Source organism: Paramisgurnus dabryanus, chromosome 2 (assembly GCF_030506205.2).
Source record: "Paramisgurnus dabryanus chromosome 2, PD_genome_1.1, whole genome shotgun sequence".
In the NCBI taxonomy this organism is placed as follows: domain Eukaryota; kingdom Metazoa; phylum Chordata; class Actinopteri; order Cypriniformes; family Cobitidae; genus Paramisgurnus; species Paramisgurnus dabryanus.
In genome coordinates, this window is record NC_133338.1 from 477,935 (window position 1) to 497,010 (window position 19,076).

The 19,076-nt window shown below is 37.4% G+C and overlaps 1 protein-coding gene across 31 annotated transcripts in view; it reads right to left on the reverse strand.

Annotated features, from left to right (window-relative positions):
• Nucleotides 1-19,076, reverse strand: part of ptprda (protein tyrosine phosphatase receptor type Da) — a 341,854-nt gene that overhangs the window by 60,111 nt on the left and 262,667 nt on the right. For all 31 annotated transcript variants that reach the window (XM_065249635.2, XM_065249633.2, XM_065249632.2 and 28 more), the window contains exons 9-10: nucleotides 17,816-17,961; nucleotides 12,373-12,514 (exon numbers count right to left, since the gene is read on the reverse strand). In XM_065249635.2, coding sequence (XP_065105707.2) covers nucleotides 12,373-12,514; nucleotides 17,816-17,961 — 288 coding nt within the window. The remainder of the gene's footprint in view (nucleotides 1-12,372; nucleotides 12,515-17,815; nucleotides 17,962-19,076) is intronic.

The window sequence follows — 19,076 nt, forward strand, 5'->3', positions numbered from 1 at the left end:
CTGCACAGTGTTTTGTACGTTTATTTGTTGGAGCTTTCTCTGAATTTTCGGCGCAATTGATGAAATAGGATCGCGCAACTTTCACGCTTTCAAAACGAAACTACGGAGAACACCCCGCAGTAGTTTTATCAATGAAAGGCTAAAAATAGCGCTGTTCACCGTATGTTCACGGCAGAAGTCAAAAAAGACGTAAAATTAGTGTTTAATACCTCAGATTAGATAAATGGGCGGAGAGAAGGCGGTCGCATGTGGCAGTTCGAACGCATTCAACCACATTGCGTTCCGCAACTCCAAAGCGATCCGATCGAAAGTGGTTTCGACTACCTCTAAATGTGGTTGAAAGTGGTCGAAAGTGGACGCGTTCAAAACGTTTTGAACACCGTTTACACCTGGCATTAACGTCGTCCACTTGTGATCCGATCGACGAAAACGCATGTTAATGCCAAGTGTAAACAGGATCATAAAGACAACTGTGAAGTGGACTGTAATTACCATCAAACAACATGTATTAAATTACAAATTAAAATTCTGTTTGTTCTTTCTTTTGATTTTAAGGTGAAATATGAGCCTTCATTTAAAGAAGAAATCATTGTGTCACGTGATGCCATTCAGAGGTTTCAAAACATTAAATTATTTCACTATATGTGACATCTTAACAAAATCCAAAGGGATAACCTTCAACAGATTCAAAAACACACACGCGCACACACAATATAGAGATAGACAAACAATGTTTTTTCTACAGTACACATTGTATCTTCTATCCCCTTGACTTCATAGAAAGCTTTCAGCATTATGTGATTTAACATCAGCACAGAAGCATCGATGCTCCTCGACGGTCAGCACATAACCGCTGTTCATTATTTCATTTCTGCTCTCAACATGAGCGTAATAATTGACAGAAACACCTGAAAGCAGAAATGATTTGATCTTGCTGAAGTGAAATAACTCGACAGAGGACACAGAGTCAGAAAGAGATTTAAGAAGAGAATACGAGTGGGAAAGTTAAAAGTTAGAAACGCGCATGACATCATTTATTTTCATAATATCTAGAATGGTATTTAACACGCAGAGGGGCAAAAGACTTTAAGATGAAGGGCAAAAGCATTCACCTGAGGTCTGATTATACGCTGGAGTACAGTATATTTCTCTTGTCAGCGGGTGCAGGATAATGACGCAGTCGTCCTGTGAACAGAACCCCCCCGGTGACCATTTACCCACATTAATGATGTTCAGGTCATCAAGCACAAACCCAATCCAACGATCCCATCTCACGCGAGGCCTGTCTGATCTGTAGCCATCCTTTATCTTACGTAGTGATAACTGCATCCCCTGAGGATATGGTAATATATATTCACGGTATAAAGGACTCTGGTATCGCACTATACGGTCTGTGATAAGTGTAACGCAGCGCGGTGTGCAGTGGATAACATATTCATCTCATTACAGCAGAGGAAAAAAGGACTAACACTCTCCTTGGGAGGACGCGCTAATTAAATAAAGCTAATTGAGTCTCTGTGGACCGAGCTAACATTCAATTGTGATTAGTTACTGTTTACCCGCTGAAGTTAGCAGGGTTTGTTTAACTGACGATGAGAGAAGCCAGAGGAGGTCGATTCTGCGCTAATACACACAAACACACGAGCGCGCCGCAGTGTAATTGATGCTCACGTTTATCTGCAGAAACGCTGCGAGCGAGATTGTGTTTGTTTTTTCTTGCTTTAAGCGTTTGCAGTGTTACTATCACTTTAAGGGACCCGCGGACGGTTAACGACTTTGGGTTCAGAGTCGATGGCCGTCGTCGCTTCCTTCTCTTAACACACATATTAAATTGAGCTTTGCTTCTACAGACGCCGGATGAAGTTATTCTCTGTGGAAAATCCCCCAGGGTCATAATAAGATATATTTGTTGGTCGTTTCGAGCGGTCCCAATCTCCTTAGAGGCGCTGTCACAGGTCAGCCGGCGTAAAGATGCTTTGTGCCGCGGTCATCCCTCCCACCGAAAAATCCCGATTACCAACGGAGACAAATAGCGGGAAACCCTTCAAGTATGACGGCTATCCCTGCCGCATTTTCCGCTTCCTTTGGCGCTTTTGTGTCGGGCGGCGGGCCGGATCCGGTTAGGGTGGGTTTGTGTTTGCTTGGCTTCTTTCTAGATAAGTTTGCTTTGGTTTTTTCAGGCTGCCACAAAAGGGCAAAGGAGCGTTTTCTCTCCTGGACTGTGACGGGACTCGATGTCTGTGGATTCGTCCTGGATTCCCCGGAGATGGGCTTATGGTATATTGATCTGGGATTTACTTGCTCTGAAAGCAGCAGATAAAGGAGGAAGAAGCTTTAATAGAAGAGATGTTATTGAGCAGAAACACAACTGATGATCTACTGTTTCTAATGAAGGACCCATACAATACCAGAGCTTTCTGATCACAGAGAGAAACTCAATGACTGTAAATCAATAATCGTGCTTTAAAGTCGGGCATTTTTAACTCTTTATTGATGTGATGATGTATTGAACATAAATTCATCATTATATCATTGCTGATACACACACACAGTGAAACAAATCCATCTGTACTGACAATATTGCAATAATGACCCTATTTACCATAACGTTTACACAAACACACAAAAAATGCATGTTGTGTCTTTTTTCATTTATTGTTTTCCAGTAAAAATATTTGTTGCTTTTATATTTATTTCAGAAGTTAGAATGTAAGACTTCAGAATATATCAGAAACTAAATATCCAATGAAATTACAAAAAAATTATAATTACGTTCAACTAGACCAACAGGCTTAGGTTATGATATACAGACTTCATATCTTCATAATAAATTATACTTTAGGACAAGGCTTGAAATCCACTTTTTAGTAGGTAGTTAGGAGCACCAGCAAAAATTTATGAGCAGATTCATGGTGGCCCTATAAAAACCATTTAGTGTTATTTTACATTTTTATTTTAAATTCAATTTTATTTTCCCAAATCCCTTTTGTTCTGTTTTATTTAACGGTAAATTACATTTCACTTATTAAACAGCATATTTAATAAACTGAACTCATAAAATGTAATGAATTCTTTTTTCTAAAATAATCAAAACAAAAGAAATACATTTTCATCAAAACATTGCATTTTTATTTTTTGCTGCATAACAAAACTTTGTTTAAATAAAAACAAACACAAATCTTTTAAATGGTGATTATATTATTTATATAATTTAAAATCCTTATTTTTATTATTTAAAAAGTAGTTTTTACTATACAATAATAATATTTTTTTGTCAACTTTATTACGTTTAATAGACTTTTATTTTGATGGGTTGTCAAATGAAATGAAACAATGAATTCAGCGTGAACTCTGACAGCAGCTCTGAATATGAACTGAAAACAGCATAAAACTGAATCATCTGTGTAAAGTTTCATTGGTTTGTTAATTATTTCACAGTATATGCAAACGTGTCATAAAGAAATGAAACAGGAGGCACCACAACAATCTTTTGCACTCACACAAATGCTCCAAAAAATATTTTGAGATCGCTTTAATAAAATTTCAAGAGCATATGTGAGCGAAATGGGTTTTAAGACCTGCTTTAAGGAAAACTGTATCTTCTATCTGGTTGTTAAGTGATGTCACATGGAAAACTGTTTCCGGGTCCAAACCTCCACTCATTTCAATAGAGGATATTAAACTATTTATTCATATCACACATTTAAGTGAAATTTAATAAACTCACGTGTAAACTGCAGTCTTAGGCTCCCAGAATCAAAGATGATACTTTATAAATAATTCATAAAAAATCCATAAATCCATGTCTGGTCATCTCGGATTTTGTTATTCAGATAAAAATTTGTATTGTTTTTTTTTGGGTAGTTTTTCATTATGATACGAGTGTATTATAGCCGTGATTTTTTGTTATTTCTTGAAACTTTGCACAGATGCATAAAATGATCGTAATACCTTATTAAGATCCTCTGCTTCATACTTGTCTGTCTCCATTTTTTCTCTTTTAGCCAGTCTTTGAGAAGTTTTAATGCCCATTCTGTATTTTTTTGTGTGTTGGCTTCGTAGCTGTCATGCTCTATTTTGTCAAGTTCAGTCTCAGTAAGCTCTCTGTGTCTTGTCGTGGTTGTCGAGTGTTTGTCACAAGATGGCGCCAAACAGACAGTAATCTTTATTGGCGCGGAGCGATTTTACTCGTACAAGTAGTACCGCCTATGCGTTATTACTTTGGAGCGGTTATTATTTGAAAAGAACGAACCTGCAAATGTCTCAACTGACCAATCAGAATCAAGCATTCCAGAGAGCCGTGTAATAAAATGATATAACAGTTTGTGTTTGCCTTTCTTTTTCTCTGTGCTTTAGTTTTTTTTACATGATCCTCTCTCTGTCTTTCTGGTTTCTGTCTTGTGTTGTTGTGGATAATTGTGTTTTTGTTGTAAAGTAAAATGTGTGAGAGCTCAGCTGCAGTACAACTCGTCTGCTGTTTCCTTCACTTTTCTTCTTCTTCTTCATGTGACACTTGTTCGGTGATAATAAAGGTTATCTTTTACATTCGGCCGCATCGTAAATGACAGGCAGCTAATCTGGCCACCGGCGTGTTTATCAGCGCGTTGCAGCCGCAGTATAATCTTCATACAGATACTCAGAGTTTTCATCCATCATTCCTCTGGCGAGTCAGACATTTGACCCGTTCAGGATTGACAACCTCGGGCCGTTGGCAGAAACACCAGCACAGATTTCATCAGCGTCTAGAACTGTCGGCACATTTCTGCATGTTTCTCGGGAGCTGCGCTATGACTACCTGAGTTAAAGAGATGAAAATCCTGCCTTCATTTTCTCATCCTCATATTGTTATAAACCGGTATGAGTTTTTTTATTTTGATAAACACAAAAGAAGATGGTAACATTCTGCTGTGTGCTTACCATCATTTATCAAAATATCTTCTTTTGTGTTCATCAGAAAAAAAATTATTCATAGAGACTTAAACAACATGAGGATGAGAAAATTAGGACGGCATTGAACGATCCCTTTAATCTCTTACTGACTAAATTATAAACTATATAATAATGCAAAGAATGTGTTCTGGTTTTAGCAAACAGGTTTTGTCTGAACGGCAACACATGTGATCCATACGTCAGCTGTGCTATATAAACACATGACAGCCGTGTAGTCGTGAGCGCTGACAGATCATCATTATTTCTTCATGTATGTATAGAGTAAATGTGAATGTGTTTCCTGATGGCCGTGATGGTACAGAAGCCCTTGACTGTAAACACTTATTGATCATCTGCGCTGTCAAACTGATTAACATCTCCAACAGCCAATCCAGTCTGAACTTCACACATGACACCGACGGTTATCACATCCACTTACATTATTCAACAAGACTGGAAGTATTTCAAGCCATGTATAAAAAATATAAATCTGATTTGCATCCCAGTGAAGAAGTCATGGAGGGATTGAGAGAGAGATTCCTGATGTGTCTCTGTCCTAAAAGTTTAGCTTAGTTACGAGTTTGTGTTGAGGGCAACATTGCTGAGATGAATGAGACAACATCTGACCTTCATCAGATTCATTCACTTCTCTTAACACTACAGCTGTTACTCAAATCACAGCCGTGTTAAAGGCCTGTGACCGAGGAATCATGGGTAATAACTCAAACACTGACACACTCGCTGTACGTGTATGTGTTTGTGTGTGTGTATGTGTGTGTCTGTGTGTGTCTATGAGGAGTGGGTTTGTGTAGGATGAAGAGAGAAAGACTTTCATCTTATTCCAGTAAGAGTGAATATATAAACCAGAACGCTTTAAGCTGTATTAAGAGCGTCCAATAACATTATATCTTCTAATATATATATACAGTATGAAGGATGAATCTGGTACTGTAGATGATGAGGTTCACAGAGAGATTATAAATCCAGAGTAATCTTTCATTCTCCAGAAACACAAAGTTCATTTCAGTCAATGGCTCAGGATTGATCTGCTGGAATTGATTTTCAATGCAGATGTGTGGACAGAGATATAAAGACATGCAGGAGATCACAGAGAAACATCAATCCACACATCACTGAATCTTTCGCTGACATGTTATGGGTTTATTTAGTGAGATCTCCTTCACACCTGAACGGCTTACACATTATTCACATTGTGTGTCTGCGAGTGTGTGTTGTGTTGAGGTTATGTAAGTCAGTGTTAAACACAGTTGATGTGTTTCAGGATAAATCAGCTGAGCTCCAGACTGAAGTTGTGTGGGTGGGGTTATAAACGGCTCTTTACAAACTCAACAGGGCGTCTGCCGATGTTCAATTGACTAAATGTGATTGTTTGGATTGCATTGCAACTTCACCAAATAGATGTGTACAGTCTGCTTGTGTGTATATATAATATAATATTATCATATTTATGGTTTGAACTGTTCAGATCTGAAATGTTTGACAGCATCTTTAATTTTGTGAAATATTACTGCAGTATTGTGACTGATGTGTATGTCCCTCTTCTCTTACAGTAAAGTCATACACGCTCACTTTCCTGTGTGCTGAATCTGGTAGCTTTTGAAGAGTCAAATATGTGCTATATAATATTTGCAGATTTCCAGTAAAAGCAGCGCTATTCCTTCTAATGTCGCAGTTAAACGTTTACGGTCACAGTTTGTTCAGCACCGTGCCCTTCACCCATTCGCACTTTGCCCTGCAACGCTGCATTTGGACATAATTACACAGCGGCGTGGAGTGGTTCTCCTCTCAAGAGCATCATTAGCTAAATTAAGGGCGACCCGGAGGAGGCCGCTTCATCTAGCAGAAAATGACTCCAATATGCAGAGCATCAAAGCCATCAGATAAGAGCTCTTCACTCCCCCACCAAACCATTAGCACCTCCTCGCTCAAACTTCAAACGTTCACCTCCGTCTGAAGATCACATGACAAACAGGATTTCGTTTCACAATACGTTCATACATTTTATGAAGCGAAAACGGAGCAAATGTCAACGCGGAAAACGTGGCACAATTATTTCACCCTAATTATTAAATAATAACGTTACGTCTGGCGCCACCTAGGAACAGAATTTGACACTATGACAAAACTAACGTTAAAAAGAGCTGTTTAGCTTCATGCAAACTTTCTAAACATTTTCAGCAAAAACATTTACTTTATTTACTTCTGATAGCGCCACCTGATAGCGACTTGTGTCAATCACAAGTCTGTTTAATCGCTCGAGCAACATTTCAAAGAGCATAAAATATCAAATAAAGAAGAAACGTGACAGGCTTGACATGGCTCTAATTCCAGAGTTCATGAAACAAATTCATCCATGAAAGAAATACATAAATAAAGCGAGAGCAGGTGCTGTCGGAGAAGAAGCTAATGAAGCGTCGATCGATATCTGCGCATGCACTCCTCTGCCATCACACACGATCTATCAGTGTTTAAACATCTCTGCACAGCGTTACGCTTCCACAGCCAACTTCATCAATCTTCTTTGCGGACACTGCGATGTTTTTTCTTTTTTTTAAGCCATACTGTACAATTACAAGTTGCCTCCACTCCATTAATTACTGACAGGGGAATTTTCAGCAGGCCAGATCAATAACGTCTAAGCACATTCACTCCGTCTTTAATTATGATAATAAATAACTCGTCATTATCTGTTGTTCCATTTCTGTGATGAATGGTATCTGCGCTAATTTAAAACGGAAGGAGGGGGTCGTGCGGCGCCGGCACAAACACCATCGTCCCCGGAAACTTCTTGCAAAGGCGAGAATGCTTTGTGTGCCGTTTCAGCCCACGCTGGAATTTTCTCTACATTTCTATTTTTCAGCTCAAAGGAGAGTTCACCTGGGTCACGAGATAAGTCAGCACGTTTCCAAAGCGCTGGCGCGGTGAAAGGACCCTCGGAAACGTCTGAAAGCTCCGCTGGGCCGTTCGGGTCTCGGCACCTATAAGCCGGAGCCGGTAAACTAAAGCGCATTGTGCTCCGCTAGCTTTTCTGGCTTCGGCTTCCTGCGTTCACCTCAATGCGAAACAACAGGACCGCGAGCGCAGCTCCCTCAAAAGCCACGAGAGCGCTGAGACTGCGATTTCACCGCTAACTCTGTGCCTTTGTTTTTGTGTCAGGACTTTAAATTGTACCTGGAGATCCAGAGCGACCGCCTTCCTGAGCGACAGCCCGACGGAGACTGTTTGCTGAAGATTAGACATTCAGTCGCAGCAAAAGCACAGCAGAGTAAACTGATGTATTTCCGAGTGCTTTTAGAAAATGGGGCCGGCGTTCCGGCTTTGGCAGGGATATTTGTGGATTATCATAAAACAGGCTTTGTCTAGACGCCTGGATGTAGAGAACGGAGAGAGCGTTTTCCTTCTCCACATCTCTGACAATCAGACTTCACTGCTCAACATTTTCCTGCACTTCTGAAAGCTTTTCACTGCTAGATATCAATCTGTCCTTTAAAAGCCAGTTTCAAGCGAGTAAACAAATACGCGTCTTCTTGGATAAAGACGAACGTCACAACCTGACTGTAAAGAGGAGTCCGTAATGATGATATTCAGATGGACGTTCATTCACAGCACATTGAACTAAATTAATTCACTTCATCTCTCTGATGTTCTTCTGTTCCCGGGGGGAAAATCCTGACGCTAATGTCCCTCCTGAGGCTCATTCAAAGCTTTTCCAGTCCTGTCAGACACTGAATGAGGACTCTTTAGTGATCCAGAGCTTTAAATCACACTGATTTCCCACCGACTATCAGATATCAGACACCATCTTCACATCATACTTCTGATCATTCTTCCTTTGTGCACCAATTTACAGTAAAATTGATCCGTCTTTACCGCAATCACACGAAACGTACTGTTATTGTGTGGTATAATACTATGTTTTACCACTGAAGAGATTCATGAATGATCACAGCTATCCATTAACCTCAAAATGAAATCATCTCCAATCAAGTTTTACTTCCATTATATGACATACTGTACTGTTATTGTGAATAAAGCTGAACATTAAATGAGCATATCTGGGTTGTGATTTTTTTATTCATTTGGAATTGAATTGGGTTTGTGTGAGGTTAATATTTAAGTGAACTGGTATTAAAGAGTTATATTTTATAGCTGTGTTTGATATCATTTGTTTACTTTGATGCATTGTGTCTGTGACCTTGTCTGCAGATATCGGCTTGAAATTCCCAGTATGTGAAAGGAGTAAATGCACTGGTCCCGGTTCAGCGGATGCGTTAATGAATAAGACATGAAGCAAATTGGCAAAGAATGCATCATGCTTCGTAAGACGGAGGTTTTATGAAATGAAAAGTGCATCAGACTGAAATCCAGCAAACACACGCTGTCATGTAAAGTCTGAAGAATATCTGTCAGCTTTATCCTCAATGACTGAACGTGCTGTAATTACTGTAACCTTGCTTCATTCATATTCATAATCAAACATTTCTTTAAGGCTTTCTGCTCATAACTTTAATTATACCACAGGACTGTTGAATGCTGTATTCTGATTGGTTGAGGATTTTTTACGGATGTTGATTATTTTTCTGTAACACCTGAGCTGTCAAATGTGTTTAAATAATCACCAGAGTAATGTTTGTGATATCTGTGATATAAGAGGAATAATTGACTGTTGAATTATTCAAAAATAATGCACATCTGCAGTGAAACTCCACTTCACGTCGTGATGCATTAACACCTTGGGTCTGCATTATTTTTAAGGCATGTCGTCAATTATTCCTCACTTATACAGACGGGTGATAAAGGTGAGAAAGTGGACGAGAGAGAGAGAGAGAGAGGGGGGGCATACATTGCCTTGACCTTCCCAGTGTGACAAACGTACTGGAAATGACATCTGATTGGATTCAGATTAGAAAATGACTGCATGTACTTCTGATAAATGCAACTGCACAGCTTTCACAAAATTAAATAAGAAAAGTGCACTGTTAAAAATGTCTGTAGAAATGACCGTATTACTGTCAGCTCTTTGCCAGTAACTTACAGTACTGTAGATTTAAATTGATGTTATTTACTGGCAACAGTTTTAAAATAAACATTAAACATGAAGAAGTCTTTATCTTTACAGAATTAAGTTAAAATAACAGCCTCATATGCAAAGCATTCTGGGAACCAACATTTGAAGGGAAAACAGAAAAATGTTGTTGAGGATTTCTGGTTCCCAGAATGCTTTTATTCTGTAAAGATAAAGACTTCTTCATGTTTAATGTTGTCAGTAAATAACATCATTTAAATTCACAGTAAGTTACTGGCAAACAGCTGCATAACTACAGTAAGATTTTTACAGCGTGATGTCATCTGACAGAAGTGAATGAAAAGAAGCAGAATCATGGATGTGCAGTTCTTGTATTGCAAACATTGAAAGCGTTTGTTTGTTTGTTTGTGTGTTTGTTTGTGTGTCTCTGCTTTTGAATTGCAGGTTTATCAGACTGGAGATGATAACAGAAACATTTCCTCCAACAACAGACTGAATCAACACAGACAAAGGTAAATTTACTTTAAAATAGTGGAGGTAGGTTGTTGCCCTAAAAAAATAAACTAATGTGAAATAAAACAAGAGTACATTTAACTTAATATCACTAGTCATTCTAATAGAATTAAGCTTTATTTTAAGTTGATTTACCTTTAAATTATTTAAGTAACACTTTACAATAAGGTTCATTAGTTAACATTAGTTAATGTATAAACTAACATGAACAAACCATGAGCAATACATTTGTTACAGTCTTTATTGATCTTTGGGTCACACTTTATTTTACGGTATCACTGTTACAGTGTAATTATACATTTAAGTACTAAGTAATAATCATTAATAACATGTTACTACAGGGTTGGGGTTAGGATTAGGGTTTGGTTTAGGGTTAGTTGCATGTAATTATGCATAATTAACTGTTATTACTATAATAATTACATGTAACATGTGTAACAAAGACACCGTAAAATAAAGTATTACTGATCTTTGTTAATGTTAGTTAATAGAAATAAAGCTTTTAATTGTTTGTTCATGTTAGTTCACAGTGCATTAACTAATGTTAACAAGATTTTAATAAATGATTAGTAATTGTTGGAATTAACATTAACAAAGATTAATAAATGCTGTATAAGTGCAGTTCATATTAACTAATGTAGATAACTAATGTTAACTAATGAACCTTATTGTAAAGTGTTACCAATCATTTGTAATTGTTGTTCTGTCCAACATCTTCACTCAGTTAATTAAGTTCAAATATTTTCTGTTTTTAATTCATTATAATTATATTACTTTTAGTGTTATTATAGTGCTATAAGAGCTTAAACCTTTATGACATTTTATTAACAAATATTTAAGAAGTATTTAAGTCCTTATTCTGTGAAAAATCCTCACAACATGTACTGATCGTTGTCATTTCTTAACTCGAATGTTTTAGTTGAATGAAATTTATATGCTTAAAAGTTAAATGAACTATGATTTTTTAAATATATGTCCAAAACTCAAACATTATTATGTTGGTTAACAGTGCAAGAGAGACCTGACACGATGGAAAGAAGCGAACATAATGATAATGTTTGTAGGTGTAAATCATATTCGTATTCTTATTACTTTCACTTCAGGTCAAAACATCACAGCAGGTTGTTAAATAACATCTGCTCAATGTCGTTTTTACTACTGACATAAATGCTCAGTTTGACTTTAGTGTCAGAGCTTTTGGGGCAGTTACCAGGACAGGGTTTAGATAAATCTAGGTCTTAGATATATTAGGACATTAAAGTAGTTTTTACCTTACAAAAAAACAATAATGGTGTTGAGACAAAACAATGCCACTGATATACGTCAGTTTTTTTTATTAAGACAGCTCAAACATTCATTTTAGTCTGGGACTAGAATAAACCCTGTCTGGGAGCACGCCCTTTTGTCTTCCATTTAAAAATCTCTCTGATGTCTTTTAGGCGTTTGTGAAATCCTCTACACACGCTCTGGCACGTCCAACAAGCCCTTACAAGGCCACTTTGTGAGAAATGTTGTAAATGTAGCATAAAATTAGAGTTATATTGATGATGGTGAAGCTAGAGAGCGGGAAAGCCCGTCTGCTAATTACAATATTAATCACCCGCTCCAAGGTCACCGTGGCCTTACAGAGCACTCGCAGCGAGACTTTTCTTCAAATAAAAGGCAAGCGTGTCACTTCCATTCATACACAACGCAAACATCTGCTGCGCTGGACAACTATTAAAACGACAACATCCGCAAAATGAGCAACGGCAAATAAAAACAATTTCAGAAAGCAAACAACAATACAGACAAAAGAAGATCAACACATACCTGCAAGAGCTGGAAGGCAACGAAAAACAAATGTTAGCGCTTTTATGGTCAGTGTTTCGCCGCAGACTCACCACGTAAAACAGTGAGTCGTGTGGTGGCGCTCGTCTCCCCAACACTGTTGGAGGCGACGCACTCGTAAATGGCTTCATCACGCGGCGTCCGCAGCGGCTGGATTCTCAACACGGAGCCGGAGCCGTCATCAAACTCTATAACCTACAGGTGCGACAGACAAGATATGTTATGAGAGTTTTTTTGCCCACAGTTAACGATGGACATCCATGCACATATATACACACAGACACACACACACACACAGACACACTAATGGTACATCCAGAAACAACCTTTACAAAACCTGATCAAGTGAAACAAACAATCTGGTTAAAGATCTCAAAGTTTTGATGATCTCTCACAACAAGGCCAAATGTATGCAGACATCCCTTATATTCACTTTAACCGGTTTGGCTATCCCAGTAATTCCAGTATAGCACAAATGAAAACTCTTGAACCATAAAATGACATTTAGAGAATTTCCCTCCATCTTTGTTTTTCTCACTGACCCCTGTGTCTTACTAATCTTTCATCTTTTGTTTGATAAAAACATGAATCTATAACAGCTTGCATTGTAAAAAACTAAAGTTTAACTTCACCTGAAGAATAATATAAAAATCATCAAATCAAACTCTTTGTCAAATACAAAAACTTTTACATATATGGTGATAAACTGTAATACAAATTTATTGCAATTTAAAGTAATGTAAAATGAAGCTAAATGTAAGAATAATATATATTTCACAGTGATTTTTTATATTTAACAAATGATAGTATAAAATATGGTTAAGAAAGCATTCAGATTAAGGGCCAGATTCACTAACAGCTTTAATGCCTCTTTAATCGTTTAAAACTTCATGATTTACTAAAGACACGCTGTGAAAAGTTGTTTTTGTGACTGATCTCATTTAATATGCATTTGAAGGAGTTTCCCCTTGAGACGCTAAATTTATATGAGGAGAGTATTTAAATAAATCACGCAACACAATTTACTGCGGTTTGTGCTTGTCAAATGCCTAAAATAAACATGACTTAAACCATACTCAAATTTGTCCTGTGTTTGATGGATTGCGCTGGTCATTATTCAAATCAGTTTTTTGCGTCTGCGTTCTTTATTTAATAGAAAAGTCCACTCCCATCTGTGCTTTATTAAAATTAACCTCTCATACTTATCGGTTAAGTAAATCATTGTGTTAAAGCAGGGGCGAAAATCTCATCTAAATGTTGGGGGGGACAATAAACATAAAATTTTTCAAGAACAATTTTTGAAGGGGACACCAATAATACAGGCAAAATTGTACTTGCAAGGAAATGGGTACAGATAGAAAACGTTTCTCTTTCTCTATGAACGGACGCAAATTTAATTTTAATACATATGAATGCAGAGGTGAAAAGAGTAATACAATTTTCTACTTAAGTAATAGTAAAGTTACTTTAATAATATTTTACTTAAGTAAAAGTAAAGTTACTGGTCTAAAAATCTACTCAAGTAAAAAGTCATTTTAATTTTAAGAGTTACTTTTTTACAGCGGGGAGAGGTTTCTAGTATAGTTCACAAAGGAAGGATATATACATCTCAAACTATGTTTTTAATTGTAAACATCTCTACAATTAAAGTGCAATAACAAATGTTAATAAAATAAAAAGCTTTTTATAACTAAGAAACATTTATGGAATTATTTAATGATTTTTACAGGTGAGTTATGCACTTTTGAAGCAAAAATAATATGAGGTCAGCAGCTAGTAAATACAATCATTATATGAAGGTTGTAATTGATGTATTGCTGGTAACATACATTGTTATTAAACTATATACATAAATGAACATATAATGAGATGAGTGCCATGGCTATACACTATACATCCTTTACACGTTTATTAGCTCCCAGACCTGTGTACCTGATGTCTTTCAATCTATCTCTCTCGCGCTCTCTCTCTCTCTGCAATGTCTAATGATCTGCGCATTCTCGAGGACGTTCTCAAGTTGTTTGACTTGACGCGAAGCTGCTAGACCTCGGAAGATAATGCGCATGTATTAAAAATGCATCGTGCAAATTAGCGGTTAAACACGGTCGGCAATTCTCAAACTCCGTACTCAAGAGCATGAACCCTACCTGAATGAAACAATCGCTTTGCGTCAATGGCCAGGGGTTTCTTTCGTAAGAATTGAATTGAGGGTCTGCATTAGCCTGCGCCTGTCTCGTCCCTCTCCATGGTTCTTTTTGCGCGTTCCCCCGCCCATCAATCAATCATCCGACCGTGGCGCGTCTTTATCACCTTACTTTTTTATTTATTTTTACTCAGTAACGGATATGATTTAACATGTAGCAAAGTAACCAACAATACTTTAAACATACTTAAGTAAAAGTAAAGTACAGATTTTAAAAACTACTCAAAGTAAAAGTACACAAAAAACTCAGTTACAGCAAGGTGAGTAAATGTAATTTGTTACTTTCAGCTCTGCCTCACCTCTGCATGAATGCATAAAAATGTTTTCTTGATCGTTTATCTGCTTCTGTTCTCAGAAAACGAAATATGTTCATGTTTATATGTCAAAATAGTCCAGTTTTAAAACATATGAGGATAAACTGATAAGTGATGGGAAACGTTGTATTGTATATAGCTTATTAACGCGTCGGCTCCGTACACTTCTCTACCACCGGAATGTGTGGTGGTGAGGTAAAAGGGGCGTGGGCAGTGGACCAAACCACTGTGAGGCAAGGGAGGGGGAATCCAAATATTTAAAACGTTTTTTTGTTGTTGCTCCGTTTGCATTTGTATTGTTTCACTTCTTACACAACTAGTTTAAGTATTATAAATCATTAAATTATTTTCAATACACATATTCTAATGATAATTTAGGGGGGACAACCCTCAGATAGGGGGGGTCCTGTCCCCCCCGACCCCCCCGGGATTTCCGCCCATGTGTTAAAGGTACAGTTAATAACATTTTACTTTCCATGTTTACCCGTATAATATATCATACAAAGCAGGTTTTTGTATGAAAAATGCTATAAAAATGAACAATGAATTTTGTTCAACCATCCAGTAGCTGCCTGTTTTTTATAGTGTAAAACTCATAGGAAAACAAGTCTACATGGATTTAGTTTTATGCATTTAATTCTGCCTAAACCCAAATCACAGTGAAAGCACACAAGATTGTCTTTGTATGGCAGAGCATCTGACAGAAACCCCTGGAAGAGCCAAACCACTGAATGAAGTCCAAATGTGCTTTTCGCGAAAGAGCTGAAGTTTAGTTGTGTAATTCCTCAGCAAACACTATAAGACAGAAGCTTGTATCCGTATCCCACTGAAAAACATTTACTCATTGGGTTTCTCTCTGGTGAAATGAACTGTCAGAGAAACCTTCACAAGAAATCCACCTCTCCAAACCTTATTAACCCCTAAACCTAAACTGAAACACTGATAACTAGTTATTATTAAATAAATCTCCTCTTTTCCCACTAATATCCTTACATGTAAATGAAGCTTTGTGCATTTTAAATGTTGTTTGCCAATAGGACAAAATGTTAAACGCTCACTTATTTTTTGCTTTGGATAAAAGTGTCGGCTATATGACTCAATGTAAACATAAACCTGTGATAATTGACAATTAACATCACGTACACATTAGAGACGCCAGGAAAATTCAGCTGCTGGAAATGTATGTCTAAAATTGAAATGATCAGTTTTTAGCCAAAAGATAAAAAGCCGAATATAATATATGTCGCCTGTCAGCACTCAGAATTCATGATAAGCACACATCCCAAACTCAGATGCTTTGATAGAGACTTTTACTTTACTTTTAGCTCTGTACATTGATTCATGTTTTTACCCATGATATAAAGTAAACCTTAGCAGATATAGCCTTAAATATAAGCTTGTTCTGAAATGCAGAGAAAAATCTAATATCCCTCATAAATTTAAATAAACAGATGATATTACTAAATCTCTAATTCAGTTACATTCAGTTCTGTATTAATAATACAAAACAAACTTACAAATAAATATAAATTGTGTAGTATATAAATCTTAAATATTAAGGTCTTCAAACTGGTGCATTTACAAAGACCAATCTTGAAATGATAGGCTAGATATACGGTCATATATTTATGTTGCCTTAAATATTTTCTGTTCCATTTAAATGTGGTCATTAAAAAAACATTCTTATTGGATTCTTTAAATTGAAATAAAGTCTAATTTTAATTCAATTAGTATGCTCAAAATATTTGGTGCATAACTAATACGCATTTCTGCTCTGTACAACATTCATGTTGATCCAAATAATGAGAGTAAATCAAATAGTTAGTATGTAAAGTTGATTTGACAAACGTCTGTCTTGTAGCATGCTCAACGACAAAGCCCTCACAATATCATGGCCACGTTTATTTTTTATGATTTATTAATTGCTCAGCGTATAAAATGTCTTTATTTTTAAACCAGATGTTTCAAAGCAAACCTTCTCGGTCCCTTTAAGAATGGGAGGATTGTTCTGCCATCAGGAATAATTCAATGTGTTTGTAGTTGATATAATCTCACCCACTCTTAAAGCTGACGTACCAAACATGAAACGGTGAATGTTAACGTGACATCACACCAACAAACGTCAGTCAGATAAACAACAGTGGACAGTTTATTAGATTAGCGTTGACAGAGCGTCTCACGCCAGACGAACGAGACACACGACGTTCACAAACACGTTGGTTTAGTTGGTGGAACAGCTATCGGTAGATATATACTCACTTTTGACAGAAATAACCAGGACAGGTTCTTCGTTTTACAGATTTAAATACATCTGTGGTCATATGTTGCGCCTTTTTATTTATTGTCACTTTTCACGCACGCACACACAAACGCACATTCTTCAAAGGCATGCGGTTTAATGCTAAGTGCATAATGCAGCTAACGTTATTAAACACTGAAATGTTTATTAGTGAATTATACAAATGAAGACATGTTTGTGTGGTAATGGTGTTATTAGTATATTAGCCGGTGTGTTAGTAGTGTAAACGGGAGCATGTGATGAACGCTGATAAGATTTCATTTTAGCAGGCAAAAGACAAGGACACCCAAAGGGGTCCTTCAACTGCTAAATTTCTGGGGATTAGTGGCCAGTGCAAAACATAAGAGAAAGATGACATAGAAATCTGATCAGTGCTCGATTATGACGTGTTGATCACTCTTGGATGAGATGCTCATTTAAAAAGAAGAGAAACATGCACTGAGAAACAAATCTATCGGCTAGAAGAAAATGAAACTTTTAGAAAGAGTTTCAGCAATGCAAAGCAAAGTGCATGTTTGACAACTCAAATGAAGCTTGTGATCTGATGTCATGACATGAATGGTCATGCATGTTAATAATGGGAGAATATGGCTAACCAATGGGCTGATGAATGTAATGGGCGTGTCTATCATTTGCATTCACTTGTCGAGCATTTTACATCAGAACAATAGACCTAATACCTCAAAGCGCTGGTTGCTCACTCTCTTCCCCTTCTTGTTCCACACGATCTTGGGCCGTGGGTCGCCCGTCGCTTGGCATATGAAGGACGCAACGCCACCTTGAACACCCGTCTGATCGTTGGGTGTTCGTAAGAACTTTGGTGGTGCTGAAACAGAAAGAGGGAGGGTGAAGGTTACACGAGTGCTCTTCATAGATTCAGACCAGGTCTCAGATGAGCTTGATCATAAAGTTGATTGATAAGAAATGCTGTATGTATTCACTGTGAACACAGTGTTTAAATCTTCAGCTAGCATTAAAGTCCCGTAGCTCCCACATTTCATATTTCACACAGAAAGCCATCGCTCGAGTGAATGTTTGCCATTCAACACAATCACAGAATTTAAATCAAAATCTTGTCAAGTTATTAGCAATTATTCTGGACTCACCATCGATTATTGTTCGCATCTTCCCTAGCTGGAAACCCTGAGTGATTTTTTTAAAGATGGATAGTGTGGGCCAGTTAAAACAGGATGTGACATATGTATCCCACAGTTCTCGTTTATAATTGGATCTGTGTCCGGGGTGTCACCATGACTACAAGAGGGATTTTACTGAGCGATCCAAAATATTTGCTGACGACTGCCAACACCCAACCGTCTGTGTGCTTCTCTCTTTCTCTCTCTCTCTCTCTCTCTCTCTCTCTACTTCAAAGCGCAGTTTTCTCAGCATGTAAATACGTAAAATCGTATCTTCTCCGGCTGTCAGGACGGGTGTCATACATTCATCTTTACACACGCTGCGCCGTCGTGGAAAACCACATCAAAGATTCGCCTGTCAGTGAATCTGCTCTAATGGCATTTGGGGTCGGCAGTAAATCCTGCTTAAGCGCTCATGCTACACATCAGGACAAGAAGAGAGAAATTGCTTTTTGCTTAAAAACAGAGAGGGAGGAGAGAGAGAAAGAGAGAGAGAGAGATCTGAAATGTGCAGACATGAGTTCTTACTATAATGCAGAAGTTTAAATGTGACACGTCAGCCTATCAGATGAGCAATAAATCTGAAGTGATGTCATGCAAAAGACAGCAGATTTCATTTGATCAAGTATTGCAGTTTTTCATAATTGCTAAAACACATTTCTTCAAATTTCTAAACAGAAAACCAACTCTTCCAACTACATTTACAAAACCTCAGACTTTACTGGGAAAATCCAACAATCACCTCAACATCAATCCTTTCACAAGCAGTCAATATATAAACTTGTTTAAGGTTTGGCAGAAAGAG